General features: G+C 41.7%; 1 protein-coding gene across 2 annotated transcripts; it reads left to right on the forward strand.

Annotated features, from left to right (window-relative positions):
- Nucleotides 1–5,883: 5,883 nt before the first annotated feature.
- onecut1 (one cut homeobox 1) lies at nt 5,884–22,371 on the forward strand. Of its 2 annotated transcripts, XM_072565062.1 has the most exons (3): nt 5,884–6,027; nt 6,529–7,739; nt 15,512–22,371. In XM_072565062.1, exons 2-3 carry the CDS (start codon nt 6,611–6,613, stop codon nt 15,802–15,804), a joined length of 1,422 nt encoding a protein of 473 aa, XP_072421163.1. In that variant the 5' UTR covers nt 5,884–6,027; nt 6,529–6,610; the 3' UTR covers nt 15,805–22,371. The 2 variants fall into 2 exon arrangements, with proteins under 2 accessions (XP_072421163.1, XP_072421162.1); XM_072565061.1 differs by lacking the exon at nt 5,884–6,027 and having other exon boundaries at nt 6,409–7,739.
- Nucleotides 22,372–23,019: the final 648 nt, after the last annotated feature.

The following is a 23,019-nucleotide window of genomic DNA, read 5'->3' on the forward strand; positions in this document are numbered from 1 at the left end:
CTTGCGTTGGCGTATCCTTTTTGCAAAATACATAAAAAGTAGCAAAATGCATTCTTCATCGCCAGATATGTCCCTCTTCTACTTATTTGGATCGTTATACAAATTCTACTGTATTAAATTGATAACTGCGCAGCATTTTAAATTCTGGTACTTGTGTTGCCATTCAAATTTCGTTACATAAACATCATAATTTCACGGCTTTTACGGATTTGCACATACTATGGAATTTTATAAAATTCAGCGAACTTGAGGCATTTAATCGATTCTGTCGGAATTTCCGCCCTCTCCCTTGGATTCTAGGTTAAGATCTGTGCACAAATATTTTCGCAATATGTTAATAATTAGAATACCAGTCGGATTTAACTGTTGGAGACTGTTCCTCAATTGTTTCGAATGCCTGTAACTTGGAAATTATCATTGCCAGCAACATTGTTTATTCTGGGGAAGCAAAAATCCAGTGAGACCTCTCATTTAAATTTTGACCTCAAACTTTTCTTATTCCATAAGTTTGATTCTTTCCAAAAATTAGTTCAGTTCTGTGTAACTAAATTTTGAACCCAAATGTCACAAGACAAGAAAGACACTGCATTCAGTATGAAAATAATCAATAATCAGAAGAGAAAATGATGTTCTGAAAATTCAAATAAACAATGACAGCCCTTTTTGTATTTTAAAATATAGTCTCGGCTTCTTAGCGAATACAAATGTGTCGATGTCATGAAATCTGCTTTTAATTCAAGTGCCAGGGAAAACTGATAATGACTGAATTCCTAAAATGTTTTATGGATTATTTATTTTTGGAACAAAAATATGACTTGAATGATAAAACAAGTAAACAGTTAAACTAATGGCACAAAATATATTTAGTAGATTAGCTTACACTGGCATTAACAACAATATTTTTTTCTATCAACAGAATTTAGGGCTATCCAACAACGTGAAGTTGTGTGGTGTAGAAAAGAAATATTAGAAAATAAGGGTCTTGGGTTAATATCGGCAAACTATTTATTTCAGTGAAATTAAAAAAAGAAATTAGATCTTCAAACTTCAAATTGTTTCTCTATAATGTGTTTCTCTAAAATTGGGGCTATATTAGTAATGGAGACTCGCTGGAAGTTGATGTTAAAATTAGCTAAAACAGCACAAAGAAATATTGTTTTGTTGTAACGCTTTGCATTGATCGTATTCCATTTGGGTCACTTGAAATCCTTACTATTTACAATTACTCGTTATCCTAGGCATTTCACTGCCATGTTTCCCGTGTTGTAGCTGCTGATATACAGCAATTTACCAGTTTTAATCCTGATGATTGTGGCTTTACTTTCTTATTTATTTTACAGTATGGAGTAATTTACATGCCTGCTATCAATAACTCCTGTCATCTGCTGGCTTCCAATACGCGAGTTTCATATTATTGATCCTTGAAGCTGTTAATCTCTGACATGCAAGACATCGAATAATTTTCGCATTATAGAAGGCTGTAATAATTTGAAATCATATTTTAAGCCTTGCAGACTCTCTATTTCAACCTAAAATGACCAAAGGCGCCTAATTAATAATTTGAAACAAGAAGACATTAGAGTGTAAATATTTAATGGGAACAACTCTGCTTGCTTTGCAAATTGTTCATAAAATGTGAAATAAGGAGAGATAATGTACATGAGCAAGTGCAATAATTTCTGTTGAGCCGCAGTCTGCATTAGTGATGTTTGGGAACTATTACTGTGCAGTCAATAACAGAACTACCTGGACATTTACCCTCTGCGCTCCTTTTATACTGAGATCCAAGTGTAACACGAACCACGGGTTAGTGCTCTGTCCTGGGTTTGCTTGTAGTGGCCTTCCGCATTGTTACTGGCAATGGGAACCGGCTTTATGCTCCAGTGCTTCGAGTGACCAAAATGCAATTAATGTATGACTTCTTCCAGCTCCTCCCCTAAGTAAGGTGCCTAATTAAAACAAGTTAATTTCAGCTCCTTACTTACACATTGATTTTAGTGGCTATCTACAGATGATACCGTGGACTTGGAGTGAAAGCAAAAATGAAAGCGAAATACTTGTTACTAGTTACAAAATAGTGAGCAAACACGGTTCAGTAGGACATACGCGTGAACGGTTTTAATATATCATGCTTCAAACAGATTTGCTTTTTAAAAAAAGAGATTACAACGTAGGTCTGGAAAAGCTTTATTATAAAGAATGAAATCACAAAGCATTGGTGAGCACTGGATTTTCATCGAATGTGCCTGTTTAAAAAAATCAATACGCGAATTTGGGATTTAACCTTAGAGTGACAACATGGCTAATATTTATATTGTAATTTTACAATTAAGTGTGAAGTGACAACGATTTTCCAGTCGTGAAATCCATGATGAAACAAGATTGGAAGACCCGTTCATTTCCAATGCAAATTCATGCTGTGGCGACCTATTAATAACGCGGGAGGTTGCACCAATTAATCCCCTTCTAAATTAATTATCACGTGTCTTTTTTAGAGAAAAACAAAATCATCCTGTGCTATTCGACCCGGCTGCTAGGGATGGCGCCTGGCAGTGGAAGAAGTATCATCGGGTCACGACTATTTTATCTGTTTTAATTCGGTCACAAAACATATGCGGCAAACTCGCATTCTAACACGAATGAGATTCGCCTGAGTGAAGCTCAACAAGAGTCTAATTTTCCATTTACAAGCTGCAGAGACGTAAATGTGAATGAAGAATATCGACCCCAGTATGAGAATATGAACAGATGCAATTTTCGGGCAGGGGGGTGGCTTCTGCTTTGCATCGAGAGAGGTCTATCTCTCCATTTCCATTAAAATAAATACTTCCACCATCGCATACACTGCAATCTGGGTCTGAGCTTTGTAAATCTATTAACTTAAATCAGGCAAGTATTTGCATTGGAAAGGCAACATTTTCAGGATGGTTGCCAGAATCTGATGTCAGTGTATACCTACCGTCACAACAATGGGCAGTTGAAAATACTTCCAAAAACAAACCGCATTTAAACACATCGTTACCCCGCACCGATTTCAAAATGTTTAAGGATAACAACCGATTCGGTGTCTTATTAATGCATCAACTCGAGGCTTATTTACACTGGGCGGCACCTGGAGTCCTGCTTGTGTTTATTTTCTTAACTGAGGATTCAAGACTGAAACATACAAATCCTGTACAACACATCAAAGTCTGCGAAATAGTCATTGAAAACATTTTCAATATTATGAATTTATCTTAATTTCAGAAGCACTTCATTCTCATTGACATTCTGTTCTGTTTCTCGAGAGGTCTTTCATGAATAGAAAACTGTCAATATTTAATCTGTATTATTTATATATGTTCAAATGGCACATTTGGCCTGATTGTTATTAAAGGACGGGTTCTTCAATGTGCAATGATAAGATTTAATTCGCTAAAATACATCGGGGCTTGGTTCGGTTCTTGTGTTTTTTTCCCCTCTCGACTGACAGATGTGTGTTTTCTTGTGACTAAGTCGCTTCCAAGACGCTCAACAGGCGAAAGGTACAAATAAAAAGAGTCGCCGGTTAATCTGTTGAAACGGCAGCTGTTGGCTCTCTGAGTGTTGAAGCGTCACCTTTGACATGTCCCTTTTCAATCAGGACAGACCTTCAACAACTGACCACTGCAAACCCCATAAAAGAAGAACCATAAGATGCCTGCTCAAGATGCTGCTTAAATGTGCCCATAACAGTCCTTTTAGCGCTGTGGAATAACTAATGCCAGCTTTTGGATCCTGACCAGTACCAGTTTGTTGTTAAATATGCTGTTTGCACCGCCCTCCAACCCCCCCCCCCCCCCCCACCCCACCCCCACATTCTCAACCTTCACAAATACAGAGGGGGTTTTTTTCTGTGTAAGTAACACAGACAAATGTTTGATATTGAGAATGGGTCAATGAAAAAAAAATTATGTTTTATCGTCATGTAAAGTAAGAGGTTTTGCCCAATCATCTTTTCCCCTTAAGCGCTCGGACAGCCAACCATGAATTGAAGTTTAGAAAAAAAAAACGATCCGTAGTTGTAAATCCAGTCTCAGCCCATTTGTGGCAAAGTCAACTCATAAGCAAGTTGACTTTAGGCCCCAGTATTTCCATCATATCCCACTGCCGGGGTTATACCCAAGTCTTCTTATGCCCAACAATTGTCCCACCACAGCTATCGCATCAACTAAAAGTAGAACCAACCCAGGTTATAACTTGATGAAATTGCTGTTCATCTGTACTTGACGCATGGCGAAGTGACGATTGTCTTTAACAGTGATGATTTAATTGTTACCAAAGATACAGTTCAAATAACCAATAGGAACAATCGTGGCTGAACACCTAAAGGAAAATAGCTTAATGATGTAAATAATGTGTCCATGATGATGCAATTGATTAAACAGTAGATATATTGTTGCTGCATTGACGTGTTCTGTTTATCTTTGTGTTGTGTTGCTAATGTTATTCCAGTATTTTGTCACGTCATAGTAACTATCATAGTAATAGTCTCATTTCCCTGAGATAAAAGAGAGCTTAATTGACCCCTGCTCGTGCAAGGAGCTTCTGACAGTCATTCGACACTTTCCTCCCTTATAACCCTCATTCGGCGCTACGCTATCCAATCAATTTGACCAATTTCATGTAGATCCGTTCAGATTCAGTCAAATATCATAATCTGTTATGTCATAATTCCGTCGCCTCCTGTGGTTCGCCTGCGAGAACTGAGGCACATTTTCCAAACTCCTGTCTGCCTTCATCTGTTATTGTTAATCTTAGAACAATGGGCACATATGTCCCGTTATTGCTCAGCACCTTATCGGGGCTGAGGTTGAAGCAGCAACAGTGGCATGTGTCAGCTGACGTCCCTTTTCCAAATAAAACCAATTGCTCCTGTCGTTAACTTAGACACGTTGTTGTGTTAATTGTTTGCCGATAAGAATCGACCTTCTATATATAATTTTTAAAGGAATCTAGAGGAGGACCAGGAGTCAACTGCCTATGCAAAATAGATCCGTGGCTCGGAGGTTTTTTTCCCCCCTCTTTCATTTAACTTGTTTGCCAATTTTGTTGCACTGTAGTCGTCAGAAGTGACTTGTGTGGTTAATTAAATCTACATCATCTCCTTTTGTTGGCCTATCCAAGCCCACTTTATTGATCAAACATATATTATACAAATTTAGCTAAACATGTTTCAACCAGTTGTTGACTGCACTTTACACCTGCGCCTGGTAGTTGGAATTTCAGTTCGGAAATGACCGCCCGCTGACTGACTGCTCGGACATGGACATTCGAGGGTTCCGTTTACTTTTTGCATTTTTTACAAGCACCCTACCCCCTCCCGTCCCGCGACCCAAAGCAGCGAGATGGTGCGAGTCTGCCCTTTTACCGAGGTACAGTCGGAGCTGTCACTGCATCAGCTTGACTTGCCCCCAAGGAAGGAGAGATAAGGACTGCTCTCAAGTAGCGGTGTGTGATGAAATTCGCGGAATTGACAGGCTGTGGCACCTGGGAAGCGAACCACCTCGCAAAGAGGCGACTGTGAGATTTGGATTTGGTCTCTCAAAGCCTGCCTTTGTCTTTTCCGGTCAAAACGATCAACTTCGGGCGGGTTTGAACCAATAGCTGATGTGCGGCTGAAATTTCTAAATAAGTCAGGTTGCAGATAAAGAGGCAACCGAAGTGAACAATAGGAAACGCGGTGTGAGAGGTTTGTACAGTTAGAGACTGCCCATTTTGCTTTTGAATTGAATAGAGGTATGTGTTGTGTGTGAGGGGTGGGGGGTAGAGGAGGGGAGGGAGCAAGTGTTTTGGAGTGGGATGCAGGGAAGCAAAAACAGAAAGCAGGGCAGTATAAACCTCAAATACAGGGGTAGGCTGCAATATATACTCTATGCCTGTGTGTGATTATTGGACATCTATCCAGCTCTGAGATTTCTTTGCTCTCTTTCTCTGTTGACATGGGGAAACCCGGAAGTGAATGGCCCGTTGTGATTGGTCGCCTGACGTCAGGGCGGTGCGCAGAGGGTGAGTGCGCAGGCTCTGGGCGGGAGGAGGGGGAGGGGGGGATGGGGAGGTGGGGAAGGGGATGTGCTCGGGGAGAAGGGAGGAGGAGGGGGAGGTGGGGAGGGGGATGGGACAGAGAGAAGCTGCAGCCGGAACGGCGGTGGCGGCTGGGGCCAGAGACAAGGGGGAGGGAGGGAGGGAGGGGGGTATTGGGAGAGAGACAGAGAGAGAGAGTGAGTGGAGCAAACACACACACACACATACACACAGGGAGGACATGGCTGCAGAGTCGGCGAGGGACAGCAGCGAGCTCGGACCGAGGCTGCTCCTGCTTTGAGTTGGGGGGGGGGAGGGAGGGAGGGAGGGAGGGGGGGGTAAGAGAGAAAAGGGGAGAAATTGAGGCTTCTATCTATCTATTTATCATCTATCTATCTATATATATATATGAAGTTGAGGGGGGGGGGGAACAATAGATAAAATTGGGAGTGAGTGAATAAATGAGTGAATGAATTCCGTGCAAAGGTGCAACTCTGAGCATCGCTGCGTGTGGAGATGAAGCAGCACCACGCCAGATAGATGGTCGGCGGAGCCGCTTCGGCGAGTTATGAACGCTCAGCTGTCGATGGAGAACCTGGGCGAGTTACAGGGGGTGCCCCATGACCAGTCGGTGCCAGCGGGAGAGTTGATGAGCAGCCCGAGCCCCCACAGCCGGCCGCTCGGCCACCGCGGCTTGCCTCCGTCCGCCCGCTCGCTGGTCTCCAGTATGGCTTCGATCCTGGACGGGGATTACCACCGGGGCTCGGAGCACGGCCTGGCCGCCGCTCTGCACCCGACCATGACCATGGCTTGCGAGACCTCGCCGCCCGGGATGAGCATGAGCAGCACTTACACCACGCTGACCCCTCTGCAGCCGCTGCCTCCCATCTCCACCGTCTCGGACAAGTTCCCCCACCACCACCACCACCACCACCACCATCACCATCACCACCAGCAGCAGCAGCACCAACACCAACACCAACAGCAGCAGCAACAGAGGTTGCCCAGTAACCTCAGCGGCAGCTTCACCCTGATGCGGGATGACCGCGGCTTGTCCACCCTCAACAGCCTCTACAGCCACTACCACAAGGAGATGCCAGGCCCCAGCCTCTCGCCCCTGACCAACGGCCTGGGCACCTTGCACAGCAGCCAGCACGGCCTGGCACCGTACGCCCACAGCGGGGCCCTGGGCACCGACAAGCTGCTGGCCACCCCGAACGGCTTCGAGGCCGCTCCGCCCGCCATGCTAGCCCGCGGCGAGCAGCACCTGAGCCCCCCGGGCGTGGGCATGGTGCCCCTCAACGGCCTGCACCCTCACCCCCACCCCCACCCTCACCCTCCTCACGTCCACCCGCACGCCCAGGGCGCCGGGCAGCAGGGGCTGGGCACCGGGCGCCTGGCGGAGCAGGGCTCGGCGGGTGGCACCGGCGGGCCCCCGGCCTCTCAGAGCTCGCAGCTGGAGGAGATCAACACCAAGGAGATCGCGCAGAGGATCACCACCGAGCTCAAGCGCTACAGCATCCCACAGGCGATCTTCGCGCAGAGGGTGCTGTGCCGCTCACAGGGCACCCTGTCAGACCTGCTGAGAAACCCGAAACCCTGGAGTAAACTCAAATCCGGGCGCGAAACCTTCCGGCGCATGTGGAAGTGGCTGCAGGAGCCCGAATTTCAGCGGATGTCGGCTCTGAGGTTAGCAGGTAAGGGAACTACTGCTTGTGGGAGGTGTGAGAGAGAGAGTGTGTGTGTCACTGAGTGGGAGGACAGTGATACAGAAACAGTGATACAGGAGAGAACAGCTCCCAGGTTTCTGACCTAAGCTTTGGAGAGCGCTCGGTGGGGAAATAGGAGCCGGTCCTCCCCAAATGTCTCCTTAGTTTGGTGACTCGGTGACAGTCCTAACAAGCGCCTGCACCTTATCCTTCCCAGCTATGGGGTTGTCAGTCCAACATGCTATCAAAACCTTGCTAGAATGTAATCCATGTGTGTGTGTGTGTGTGTGTGTGGTTTTATACTCGAGAATTTAAGTGTTTAATCGTTGTTTACATAGATTCAAGGCTGTAAGAGGCATAGAATTAATTTATAGTGTTTCGAGTCCTGCAATTGTATGAAGCTCTGAGACCAAATTCTCCGCAGAGAGGGTGAAAAAGGAATCGAGGCGCCTGGTTACTTTTTGGTAAATTTGGGATGATGTTGTGCCGAGTGAGCCAAGCTCGGGTTGGTTCCCTTGGTGCGGCCCTGTGTGAAGCTTTGTTAATTAACTGATAGGTCTCCATTAATTTTTCCCAGGAGGACGAAAGACAGTCAGTCAGTCAGTCAGTCAGTTCCAACCGGAGTCAGGAGCAGTGATCCATTTCACAACAGCCTCTGACGTGCACTTGTGAGCAATTTTTTTTTTAAATCCAAGGTTTGCAAGTGCACAAAGAAAAGCTGTTTTCATTATTTTGTGTTTGTCCGCCCTGTGTGTGTAATTTGTGTGCGCGTGTGAAGGAATACAGTTCTCTGCAATAGGACAGAAGAAGCATGTGTACTCTCCTGGTCCCGGCTGGAGCAGAAACTTGGCTCGGGGTTTCAAATGCCAGACTGCGCGTTAACATTTTAATTCCCTAATTTACGAGCGAAAGGATTAAAGTATTACACCAAAAAAAAATTTGCAGTTTTACCTCCCATATTTGGAAAATAATGTGCCAAGCTCATAAAAATTCGACCACATGCTGAAAAATGTTGGGCTACTGTACAAAACCGAAAGCATCGTTCGACTAGAAAGTCATTTCAGACCAGGATAGCGAACTCCAGACAGCAAAAGGGCAAACGTAACCCATATGTGCATTTATTTATAAACTGACCTATTTTAAGCTCCTCGTGTCCTATAATTAAAATCCAAATCCAATCGCTCTAAGAGCATGCGTACGGTTGAGTAAATAGCTCGCCAAGAAATCTCCATCGAACGATTGATAACATTCGCGATGTTCGATTTTTAGACGCTGCCTTGAGTGTATTTTTACGACAATTTTGTCGACCTCAGCCTCCATTTATTTGCATGGATCAATACTGGAAACAACCACTTGAATTAGAATATGTTGTCGAGTCTTATGGGTGTTATCTGAAGGTAAACGCTGCCGAGGAAGGCCGGCTGATGTTAGAACAGGTCACGTCTACATTTCAATAGAAATGCCCACTTTACTGATTTGTTTTGCTAATCGCCTCTTTAACCACAGAGCTTTTCTGTTTGCCTTATTAATATGCATTTCTTCCTGTTCGCCCTGGCCTTCATAGGGGCTTGTTATGTCGTTGCAATATTCTCAGACATTACAATTCTTTTTGTGTGTCCATTAAGTAGTAAATGTTTACGTTTGATCGTTATATTTATCGCCGCTAAACTCAACAACCTGATGGAAAGGCAACCAATTGTGTCCTAACCTGTGATATATTACTCAGTCAATTCATTCATTATTTTACACGGAGAAACACAAGTGGTCCTTTAAATGGACGTTGACACAAAATGCCTGTCTGAATTTATGATCTATATATTTATGTATCATAACCGCGTTTCTACGGACGTGGTTTTAAGAAAATACAGATCAAAATTTGCCATCAAAATGTGCTTGAACAATCCATGTTAAAAAAAAAACAGCAGAGAAATAATAAATTATTTGTTGTATTCAAGTGCTTATTAATTTGGACGCCTTAGTGTTATGTTTTGAGAACTGACGATATTTATTAGCCGAATCCCTCACACTGAATGCAGTTCAGCTGTTAAACAGTTGCTAACCGGGAATGATATCCTTTTTTTTGTTCCAGCCTCACCTGAACAGCACTCGGTTTCATTGTTTTGTATAAGGGCTCTTATTCATTTAAAAAAAAGAGAGAAGCATCCTTCTGTGAAGGCATGAAACAATTTTATGGGCTAAGTGAGATGTGTTCTTCATACAGTCCCCTTCTTGCTTTGTCCGGCCAATCTCTCGTGTTTGCCTCTTCGCGCGACACCTTTGGGAATTCCTAGCCCCGAGATTGCATTGAACCGCCCGCAAACAGTCTAAAAATTGGTAGTTACATGTAAGGAATATTGAGGTCTTGACACTTCCTGTACTGTCTTCAAATCCAAGCACAGGACACTAATTGCAAATCTGACCTCGCTAGCCTCCATTTTTTGTTCTTTCTTCGTCATATTTCAAACCCAGACTTATCCCCATTTTATCCACGCTTTGAAAAAAAATCTCAGTGCAGGACTTTTTAAAGTTAGATTTTATTTGGTTTCGTAAATAATTTTTTTTTAAAAGTGGGTAGCAGTTAGTATCAATATTGGCACAGTAATTGACGGAATTAATGCTTTTCAACAACTACATCTCCTTCTGGTCATATTGAAAAATATCCCATTGTAAAAACAGAAGCTAGCATCAAGTTTCGAGGCGACTGGCAAACAACTAGAACGGCCCATTCGGGGGAGACTGGGCACATGTTGGCTTCTGCCCCTGGAACAAGCCAGTTTTATCTCTACAAAGTGCAGCATAGACCGGCCAAAATCAAAAATCTTCTCTAAACTGCTTCACAATATGCCGAGTAATTCGAGTCCAGCCATATAACCTCGTCTTCAGAACTGAATCCCTATGAAATGTAAAATGAGTTTTGTTTAAGACCTGCCATTGCTTGTGATATATTTGCAGTAGTTTTGCTTTGGTCGGGGCTGTTTTCGTGGTCGCTTGGCTTTCAAAATGCTGCAATGGTTTTTAGAAACTCCTGGAGTGTAGGGTTTTATCATAACTACTAACCACACTGGTTATTGCTAACAATATTTGCAGACATATTAATTCAATCCAAATAAACATGGTTTCATCAATCCTACTGGTTGGTACGTTTGCAGTCAAACTGAAAGCACTTAATCGTATATTTCTATGGAACTGAATCGGGTCTGTTGCGCGTGGATATTCGGGATTCTGTTGAAATAGTGATAAACTGTATAGACGAAAATCTGTTTGGTGTCAGTTTAAATAGCAACTACTTTAACTAAATTACGCCAAGAGGCCTCTGTATGTAAATGAGCTTTTCAATCGGCATTTGAGTATATTAGCACGTCAGTGCTCCCGTTCCGACCCAATAAACAGTGACATGCAGAAAATAATCAGCCGGGTTCCAAGGGTGATGTGCAGTTTGAGACTCAATTTATACATTTTGTTTATTTACGAAAACAGAGGACAACGTTGCCAGGCGATTACAGCCAATTGTGGCTTTTGGCAATTCCTGCTCATTTACTAAATCGCTCATTCCAAACAAAGATTTGTAAACACGAACAGAGGCTACGCAAGTGCAGGTGTGAACTGGTGTGTACGTTTCAGCCACTTTGAATTGACCACATTTTTTGATGTAAATTGTGTTACGATGGGTTTAGTGGTGCAGCTGAAACGTTGAGTGTATACAGTATACGACTTGTTTCGGGACTGTAAAAATTGATACATTATACATTTAGTGGTTTTTCTCCCCTCTGATTTGCACAGCAACCACTACCTAACAGCATCTAGAAGGCTGTTGTGCATCAGCAAACGGGCGAGTGTACATCATTGGTGTGTAAAATGCATTATTTTGAATTCCTTCTGGAATTCTATTAGACAATAACAAAACGCAGGCCACACGACAATTGCACCGCTGCATATTTACTGCCAAATTTAAGTTGTGAAGCAAGTTATTTTTACAAAGTTGTATATAATTTGTTGAGGCTTTTGTTTGATGTATCTGGTGCGTTGCTTGGAAACCTGAAACGTTTAATCACTTCAAGCATATCTTCCACGGGGCGTGATGTTTCCAGAATTTAGAAATTTTTTTTGGCGGGTGGGAATAAGGTCTCTTCTGATTAATTATTTTAATCAAAGTCCTGAGCCAGATTCGCCTATCCGCAAGTGAAGAGACTCCTGTTTCTACACTCGCACCGAAACCCACTTCAGCCAACTCCCAGACAGTGGGAGAGTTGTCTTTGTGTGATAGAACAAACACATTTTAACGGGAAGCATTTTGGGGGATTCTAAAAAACTTTTAGTCACACATGAAAACATTAGCTCCCACTGTTTGCTTGTTTGCTTTCTGATGATAAGAGACACGATACGAGTTCTGGCATATTTTAAGCTAAATAGCTGAACTCTGGGAAAGTTCTACACCTGTGACATTTCCTGATTTTTGCTTGTCAGTGTCCTTGTAACCTCATTGATTTATAACTAGCTAATACCCTGCCACATTTGTTTTCAGTTAATGTTTGGCTAAACTGAAGGCGTTTACAAGCATTTAAATAATGTTACTGATACTGCGGCAGCAATATAATCTCCACTTTAAAGATCATTAGAACAATTTAAAAATGTGGCATAATTTTGAAAACGTGCGGTTTATTCTATAGTTTATTCTACCTGCAAGATTGAGTTAAGTCTATGTGTAGAAATTAATACTTTAAGTGCAGATTTTCACCGGCGTTTGCGGTGCACAATAGTTTTTCCAACAGAGATTCACAGCCAAACCGTTGATTTCAGAGTAGAATTATAGCCTACTGTTGGTTCATTCTCCAGCCATTTGTGCAACCGTTGTTGTTTCGATTAGGTCTCAGTAAATAATTAAAATCACCATTGATAGCCTTTTTGCACTTGCGAAGATGACGACGATTGTAATTAATAGGTAAATGATGAAGTTTAAAGTGTTATCTGCCTATATCTAATTCGAGCGAAGTGATTGATTTGGGTCAAATGACGTAGAAGCAATTAGAGAGAGGCAAATGACCGAGTTTCGAGCTTTTCAGTGGGAGCTTTGCAGCATCTATACAATCTCTCCCATTTCACCATGGTCGGTGTGACCAAAGATTCCCAGCGGGAATATTCCCAACAAACATGTCGATCTTTATTTTTGGCATTAAGTATTGCATATTCAGATGAGATCTACTTGTCACTGCCATGTTGCTCTCTTTCTATAAAAGGGAGCAATATTTTAGTTGGATTTTGAATGTAATTAAACACAAGTGTTCACTCGATAAGAAGACAAAGTGCTATCAAACCTCATGTTGAAACCTTCTAATAGTGCATCTCAAAATCATCTCATTACAGTATCTTATTAGTTTATCCAAAGAGAGCAAGTTACAAATATGCATAAATAGTGTGTGCGCTTTATTTCCCCCTCTTTTTGGTCTTAAATGAGTGTAATACTGATTGTTCTGATCCGTCAGTCCTCCACAACGAAAACGTGGCGGTGTAGAGGATTTATTGTAGCGTGCCGACATGTTCCGCCCGCCCCTGAAACTAATTCATACAATAAGACCAAAATGAGTTATTGGTGCAGGGTTTTCGAATCGCCGCTATGTTCCGAAGGACCACTGCGCCATCTAATGGATGGATTTGTGGTTTCAATTCCCGACGTCATGAATTGGAATAAATATTTATTGATACAAACACTTACGTCTCCAGCAGCAGGCAGTGAGGTGAAACTCACGCAATTTAATGCAAAGGGTAAACACTGAAGCTTGACTGTAGTCTCGCGGTATTGGGCGCCGCCGCGCTGTTGTTTGACCCTCAAAGGTTTAATCCGGTTGAAGTTTGTCAAACAGAGATAAATGCAACTTTTTAATGAAGATTTCAACCAGCTCTGCTTTGAAAACCGCAAATATGCTTGGATTAGGGATTAATCGGAAAACTATTTTTAACTTTAAAAGGCATCCAATGGAGTGTGGCAGTTTATAGTGTAAATGATGCCTAAATAAAAAGGTGCTTCTGTTGCAGCTCTGGTCAAGTATAACGTGCGGGCAGTGTTCAGGACCTCGGACAGCTCCGTCCGGAGGTTCAAACTTTCCGCTTACCAAAAAAAAATTGCTTGAAATTCGCATCTTTTTAAAAAGCAGCAATTTTAAGTTATGCAGTTCTGGTGGATATCCCTGTATTTCCCTTCGTTATTTCTTGATAGATGTCATTCGACAGTTTTGTCTACCTGGGGCGGCAGGTTAGGTTCTTGTCTTGTAGAGTGTGTCTCTCACCTCCTGACACTGTTCCCCTCTGCTGAAGCATCTTCTGGCGGTGAGTTGTGCCTGGTTTTTATATGGTCACCATTGACAGCTGTGACCAAGCACGGCGCACGTTAAAAAGTATTAGCGGCTACCAGCAAGACTGACTTCTAATCAAAATTCCAGCAAATCGAAACAAAAATCTCCATTGTGCTGCTGGGCCACCCACCTGTTTGTGCGGGCTGAATGTTTAAGATATTTGTTTCGCGTTGTATGTGTAAAAGGGACTCAAGGTGAAGGCATGTTGGTACAAGATTGTTTAACCTATCAGCAGGAACTGTCAAACAATTTCACTTAGTTTGATAATACGTTTTTTTCAGAAGTCAATCTAAATTTGCAGTTTACAATTGTGCATATCGAGTTAATTGAGACTTTTTTTAGATTAGATTAGATTACAGTGTGGAAACAGGCCCTTCGGCCCAACAAGTCCACACCGACCCGCAACCCACCCATACCCCTACATTTACCCCTTACCTAAGGCTACAGGCAACTTAGCATGGCCAATTCACCTGACCTGCACATCTTTGGACTGTGGGAGGAAACCCACGCAGACACGGGGAGAACGTGCAAACTCCACACAGTCAGTTGCCTGAGGCAGGAACTGAACCCGGGTCTCTGGCGCTGTGAGGCAGCAGTGCTAACCACTGTGCCACCGTGCCGCCCACAACATATATGTTTTAATATATGCTTCATTTTTCAACGCAGTCACTGAACGTTTCTTCGGTGGCAACGATACCGATTCCAAGGAGTTTCCTCCTTCCGATTGAATCAAATGCCTTCTGGCATTGGTTTATTTGCTTTTGATCATGCAATGTATCCGATTGGGAGACAAAATGATGCCATGTACAGGGTATCCCAAACCAGAAACGTTGATCGAGAGAGCAATGGATGGAAAGGGGCCTGAAAATATAAACTTGGACTCAGAGGCAAATGGGGTCGACAAATTTAGCAAAACGGGGTGATGGGGGTGGGGAGTGAATCAAAATGAATTGGATTCCCCCATTGGCTGTTTCATCACCCGAATCCTGCTAATCAAAAGGCGCCTGTCCAAAAACTGTTGTTGAAACCTCCTTGTTTATAAAATACTAAACAATTTCTTATAGTGGAGTACTTCGATCTTGCCGGTGTGGAAGTTTATCCCTATATTTACGCTTCGCAATAAAGGTCTCTTTCACTGACGACTTCCGTTTAGTCAGTTCCCCCCACTCAGATCCAATTGGTTACATTTGAAACTGTTGTCAGTAATCGAACCGAAATTGACAAATAGCTCCTCGAGGAAGGAATTTCCGATCGTTAAGTGACTAATTGCGATCTTATTTGAAAACTAAGACTTGAATGATGCAACTCGATAGTGCTTAGATCATTACATCTGTTTCTGACTATGAAACTGTCTGATCTGTCCTGCCGCGTTGTAAGTGGCTCATCGATTCATTTTACGCCTTTGCCTTGCAGCCTGCAAGAGAAAAGAGCAGGAGCACGGAAAAGAGCGGGGCGCTGCGCCCAAAAAGCCTCGGCTGGTCTTCACAGACGTTCAGCGCAGAACTCTACACGCAATATTCAAGGAAAACAAGCGTCCGTCCAAAGAATTGCAAATAACCATTTCCCAGCAACTGGGCTTGGAGCTGAGCACCGTCAGCAATTTCTTTATGAACGCACGTCGGCGGAGTTTGGATAAGTGGCAGGACGACGGCAGCACCAACTCAGTCAACTCATCTTCCTCATCAAGCACTTGTACCAAAGCATGAAGGAGACCCCCGGACTAAACCTCGGTGAAATAGCTTTAAAATAATTGACCAGGACCTCCAGAGAGCAGGTTTAATTATCGAACTCAAAGACAATATAATATTTATATGTCCAACGAAACCAAAGACTTAATTGACCTGCATTAGGACTCCGTTCTGCAACACTTTATTATGACTTTTGCAAAAAAAAACAAAGAAGCCGCTGGTCGTACACCTTCCTCACTCTGCATCATTCAACGTGTGTGACTGTAAGTTGTTGGGAGCATTGTCATGTTGTTATGAAAAGAACGTTACTCCAACCATTGACCCATTTCATTTCAGCGGAAATACCATGAAGGTGTATGTTGTTAAAAGTACAGTGTACGTGTCAGTGGCCAGAGACTTCAGATGGGGCTGGTCTGCAGGTTGTGCTCAGGCATAACGGTACAATTGTGGAGTCGTCTGTGTTCATTTTGGATTGTGATTGGATTCAAGCTCTTTTGCTGTTTGAACATGGAAGCTCCGATTTTGGGGGCATACTGTCCAACGCTCTGAGAGCTGTTCTGTCACCTCACGCTAGTGCATCTTCCTTGTTCCATGGGCGAAGCAAATGCAACAGCTCAAGGCCAAAAAAAAAAATGTTTTAACACTAAACTCAGTGTCATAGAAGTGAGTTATGTTGGATAACAAAGACCAGGGTAAATGACAGCGAGATTTCGCAAGAAGCACAAGTATTAATTTTATTGGGAATCCACAAAGAAATCTACCCTCTCGTTTTATTTTCTATTCGAATGTATTTTGCACACACTAAATTAATGATGTCGTATTGCATTTCAATCAGTCTTTTAAAAGTATAAATCAAAAACCTGACAGGAATGTAAGGATCACTTCACTTAGGAATCATTGTACCCCTGTTCCTTGTTATCCAATTCGCTAGACAGAAAAGGAAACGTGTTTAAGAAGGGTGTGATTTTCGAATTGACTCTCTATTGTCAAACACGTTAATGGACATGAATACTCCACTGACCACACTATTACAACACATTAATTGATACAATCACAGGTCTTTTTTTTTCTGATATATCTACCACGTATATTCTGATCCATATTCGGAAGCAACAATTATATCAAATTCGCCTAAATCTGAATCTGTATGTAAGTATTCCATTTAAGATCAAGATGTGGCTGCTGTTATTCATTTTGCTGCGTGTCTGTCCAGGGCCAAGACCCTTAACCCCCGCCTGATAAACCAATAGGTAACTCCAATGTATCTGGGGGAAAAAAGTCAACCAAAAAACGAATCGCAATTCTAAAATTAGGATAAAAGAAACTTATATATTCAAAAGAAACTGGATTGTTGGAAAAGATAGCAAGTAGCACAGGAAATGTAACTTCTTATTAAATGCACACACCCTCCCCCACTCCCCACCTTATCAACCAATCGATTACACATCACTGGCCTGCATGGATCTGGGAAGTATAACTCCAGGAAGTCTGTACTTTTTTTTAAATTCCAGTTTCCTTTCCGCCCAAAGGTAACAGCAAAGCAATCGAACAGTCTTGATGCGCCAATTAACATGGAGGCACTTTACTGGTCAAATACTGCGAACGTTTAACTGTTGTTTTGTGATTCAGGTTAGTTTTCCAAAGTGAAACAGCACAGAGATCAAACTCTGTGGCATACAGGTCTGGGACGCTGAACAAGATAGGTTTCAGGTTGCAAGTCAAGGTGTACCCTATCCTTGACAAGATGCAACTGTTCAGTCACCCGGTTGCAGTTACCTATCACCCTTTGTGCTTTAAAAAGATCATATATAGACTCTGCTAAAAACCAAAGATAACTTTTTTATTCAGGAACATTGCACTTGTGTTACAAGTCGGCGAGCTACAGTGGAAAGGCAGCCATTTTGTACCCCAGCCAATTACTTTCGTATCCACCTTCAGGATACTCTCGTTATGAACTCGCTCTGCCTTCAACTGAACAGGGCCATGGGTACAAACTTTAGCTTTCATGGGGCGTATGGCGTAACACACCAATAGTAACATGTTGATTATAAACGGGATGGACGAAATTATTTAAACACCTGCACAAACAATTCGAAGCAGGTTCGCCCAGGGACACTTGGCAACTCAATCTCAGGTCGAGAAGAGCATGGTTTGATTTGCCTTAACAAGCCTGCCGCTGTTGTTAATGTTATAGCGCGGCCCTTTCATTGGCATGACATTTATTACAGCTTGTCAAAGTAAATGACATCTGTCTTGCATAAATGACAGGGATTGACTCTGGTCAACAATGGTGACTGTGGTCACCTCAAGTTAAAGAATGAAGAGTAAGTTCAACCATTTGCTTACCTCAAGCTTAACACTGCAAGGGAAACCCCAAAGTACAAGCTCATCTTCAACATTAGTTTGTTTCACAACACCAATTCTAAAAACTAATGGGGATTAGAAAATGTATATTCCAAAGAATCAAGAACAAACTGGATATAATTGAAGTGATCAACTGGGTGGGGGAGGTGGAGCACAACCAGTGGCCTAAAGGAAATATTATAATTGGTGCATTGAAAGAAATTCCCCTCTCTCTCATTGTCAGAAGGGAAAGAATCATAATGTTTTTACATGTTTAAATTACTGCCACTTAGTCTGAAATCATACCGTTTGACCGTGTCAGCAGGCATCCCTGTATTGAAAAAAATATGAAAGCATATTGCATTTTTGAAAGACTGAGATTAGCACCGTTAGGAAATATATAGGGATTCCCAGGTATTTTTAGTTGGAGGCATTTCTGTGTTATTTTGTGTAGCTGATTAATCTCCCCACCCTCATTCCCGGAACATTAAGGGATAATTGAGTGTAAATTTCCTCGATTTCACACAATTCTCTGGAGTGACATTTTCCACTGTTAACTTCGTTCAAGTCTTTTAGTGTTTTTTTTAAAAACAACAATCTTCTTGGCCCATACGCCCCACCCCAACTTTCCCTTCTACAGCCACCAAAGGAAACTGTGTAAAGTTTTAACAATAAGAGAAAGAAACAGCCCTCGGAACAAGGAGAATGTACTAGTGACTTTTCAAAGGTGACATTTAGCCAGGTGCGTTCTTACGCAGGAGGCCATTGCGATGGATAATAATTCGGATTTTAACAATATTCTGGCCTTGTGTTTTCTTGTGGTGTGGTTAGCTTTAAGATACATTTGGTAATCATTTACTAGTATTAAGACAAAGAAGCAAAGGTAAAATAGCTGCTTCCACGTGTAAAAATGTGTAAAGATCTACTATTTATAGTGTGAACCAAAGACGCTACCTCACTCGATTCCCATTCGTGATTTTAATCACAGTGATGATACCAAAGAATACCAAAGATTTTTCTTGCACGGCCTTCGTGAGTGGGTTACTCGGCGTTCCTTAAACCCTCAACTGTCACTCAGTGTGAAGTTTTCTTCATTTAAAAAAAAAGCTATAGGCAAACATATTGCAAAACTTGTAAAATCATAGGACGAGTGCCTTGCTTAAACCAAAGTGTGAAACCGCTGTTGACCTCTTCTCACCTTACTCTTGAATACCTCAGCCTCTCGAAAGGCCACTATTAAAAAAAAATGGAATAACTCTTCACCGTGGTGCTTTGCAGTGCAACCATGCAATGAAACTTTCTTTGATACCAAAGGATATTTCCACTTTTTTGCTGACAACCAAAGCTCTTTTTTGCGTCCTGGAGTATTCACACAACGCAGGCCGTGCATTCTTTACCAATTTCTCAAGATACCTCATAGTAAAGAATCTTTAGGGTTATGTTGTATAGAGAGTCTATGTGATAAGGCAGAACTTAATAGTTTGATAATTGTTAACGTTACTTCAAAGCTTTATAATTATTTATTTTGTAGATTTGGCAGAACTCTGATGCGCTCGAGGAAGAAGTATTTTGAAGATTGAGGGGGGGGTTGTATAGGGTTGGTAGCAGTGGTTGTGGGAGGAAACCTGACTTTTCTTTTGAAATTAAACTGGGCCTTTGTGTTAAATTAAAAGTAGTCTTTTTACAGTGTAAGCCATCCTCTGCTATGGTGTGTGTCAGTATTCCTTGCAAGAAAAAAAAATGGTTCATGTGTTGTGATTTTCTTTTGATCAGTCTGATGTAGAGTTTCTCGAATCTTGTATTCATTTATGCAACTGTATCTGTTGAAATGATGTATCTGGTAGTAGGTTTCTAAAACAACCAAAGCTTTCTGATACAATCTGCAGGCGAGGAGTTCTGTTGTCATGTTGAGATAACTGCTGATGATGAAATGTTGTATGACTGCAGAGCCTAACATCTTCCCGAGATCTCTTTAGCAGTCACTTCGTGTGTTTCAAACACTGTCAGATGCCAAACAAATTAACATGCCAAAAGACAAAAAAAAACAACTTCATCACTTAGAAGGCTCGTAAGCTATATTTAAAGTCTCTTTTTTTGTTGTTTCTTTACTTTAAAAAAATATATATGCCAAGGAAGGGTCTTTTGCGAGAATAAAACACGTCCAAAGAATTTTAAATCTGTTCAACGTTTTAAAACGCAGGAGTTTGTGAACCGTTACCTTTATAAATTTGGCATTCGCACGGGCATAGGAAGTAGAGGGCGTGTAAACTGTACAGACAAACTAACTTGATGATGGAAACTCTCTCCACGTCATGTTCTTGCTGCTGCTGGAGGGAAGTACGGTGAACGAAGGTGATTCACAGCGGACTATAAACTTCGAAATCTCCTGGGGTGGGTGGTGGGAGGTGGTGGGGTGTGGGTCCCTGAACTGTTGTTATCTGCTTGTAGGGCGAGCATTGTTCGTACATCGCCGACCCAGTCCATATGAAAAGGGTAATATCCGACCTTAGTGGTAATTCTTTTTTTTAGTTCAGTTTTTTTTGACAGCGTGTTTTATATATTTGTATTAAATATTTATTTGATGCACTTATCAGCAATTTTAAATGTGTATTTGCATGTTTCTTATTACTTCCTCCCCACCCCTCAGCAGTCCTTAGTTTTCGGAAGCAAGCTGTATAACTAGCACATACTTTAGACAAAGGCCAGCCTTTCCTCCCTGGTTAATGTGCAAACCTTTGTGGTGCCAGGATCCCGTTCCTCTCTGTGAAACAGAAATCCGGGTTCAAATCTCACTTCAACAAAACCAAGAACTGCGGATTCTGGAAATCTGAAACGAGAATTTAAAAAGTGCTGGAGGAACTCTGCAGGTCTGGTAACATATGTGCAGAGAGAAACAGAGTTGAGGTTTAGTGTCCAGTGACCCAGAAGATTCTGAAGGACAGTCACTGAACCCGAAACGTTCATTCTGTTTCTCTCTCTCTCCATCGAGGCTGACAGACCTGCTGAGTTTCTCCAGTACTTTCTGTTTTTATTTTTCCCCAGCCTTACTTGGTTTGCTACATGTAAGGACCAAGTTGATTAGAAACCGTTTTTAATTTCACTTGTGGCGTTGGCACATTGGGGTATTTTGTTAACATCTTTTCTTTCATTTTAAGAAGTTCTTTGAATGATTCTGTCAAACAAGATGGTTGGATGTTACCTTTTAATTTGTCCACAACTTTTCCAAGGCACCATGTTACACTAATAATGAACTCGAAACCATGTGGTTAGTGATTTCTATCTCCCAAACTCCAACCGTGCAATATGCAGCGCAATGTTAAACTGCACTAATAAAGTAGGCTGTAGGATATTGCAAAACACATTATTGGAATTAAATAAACCATGGTGTGTAACTGAGGTGGTATAACGTGAGTTTAATGATCAAATGTTGAAATGGATATGCATTGGTTCATCAATAGGAAGAACATATTCCAAATAGTATTGGAACACACATTGCCATCGTGAAACAACAAGTGTGGGTGCATTTACGACTGGATTTAGACAGGGTCTTTCGTGTCCAAGGAAATCAACCGTACATTCTCTCATCAATAGTACACACTTTCAGGTTTATTATGGCTTAATTCGAGAAAGGTTAGTTGCACAGCATTTTTGCACTTCCACTTTCAAGTTAGATTGCCTTGGAGTTAATACCTAAAAGAGAGCGCCTAAGACAATCAACAGGTGAAGGGGTGCATAGATAATAGCATATCTTCCAAGAGCCAGAGGGAGTTCTTCCATAGCAATTAAATCAGAAAAGCTTAAAAAAAACGTTTTGATAAAAGACAACTTGCTGACATTTTGCAAATTAGAAAGCGGCAGTAGTTTATGCGTTTGCATCTGCATTTCCAAATAAGTGATTATTGTATATGATTACGGTTTATTGCTGATATTTTGTCAATCTTTCTCTTAGTCAAGCGCTTCTTATGTATTTTTGTGTGTAGCTGCGAGTGTAATGCAATAGGCATTATTCTGGCTTGTTTCTAGGTATCTTTCCTGTACTGCGTTAAGACTTTTTCTTTTTAGTTTTTGAAGCTTTGCTGATGTTCTCACTATCCGCCGTGCAATATCATCTGCTGTGTTTGCTAAGCAAAAAAAGCAAGTGATGATGTCATCATGCTTTTTCAGTGTTAAAATGTTTCAGCGTTTATGTAGTCACAAAATGTAGTAAAATAAACTGTTGGATTTTCCAGCACTTTAAATGTAGATGGTTTTTTTGTCTTTTCTGTCTCTTCCTGTAAACCGCCTGTTGCAGTAAGCGTCCACAGTTAGGAGCATTCAGGGCCTTATAGCAAGAGGTGGTGGGTTCGGATCTCACTCTGGAGCATTGAGCCCAACATCGAGACTGACAATCAGGTGAAATTCTGCAGGAGTGCTGTGTGCTCACTGATTATTACATTCTCTACATGTAAACACTTCAGACTTATTTCATTGGCTATAATGTTCTTTGTGATGAAGTGAAAGGTGCTACATAAATGCATTCCACTATTTTAATTAGATAATTACACTAATTTTGTCCAAGCTTGAAATTCTGCTTAAATTTTGTCTGTTTAACACTTCGGAGACAATTCCTTTGCTATCTTGGTGCAGTATTGATTTATTGGTTAAACTGAATGAAATCTCCCATTAATAGAGTTAAAGACATGAAGAATTTTACAGAAAGACATTCAGGAAGGGACTTTGTTTGGTATACCATATTCCAAGCAAAGACTACATTTTTTTGAAGAGGAAAAATTGAAGAATTTAGGAATGTATTTAAGTGACCATCATTTGTCACTTCTAATTAGAGTTAGAGCTTATCTGCAATCAAATGTTCAATTTTCAAACCTTATAAATTTCAGCACAAAAGGTGCA

The sequence above is a fragment of the Chiloscyllium punctatum genome, chromosome 48, assembly GCF_047496795.1.
Source record: "Chiloscyllium punctatum isolate Juve2018m chromosome 48, sChiPun1.3, whole genome shotgun sequence".
NCBI lineage: Eukaryota > Metazoa > Chordata > Chondrichthyes > Orectolobiformes > Hemiscylliidae > Chiloscyllium > Chiloscyllium punctatum.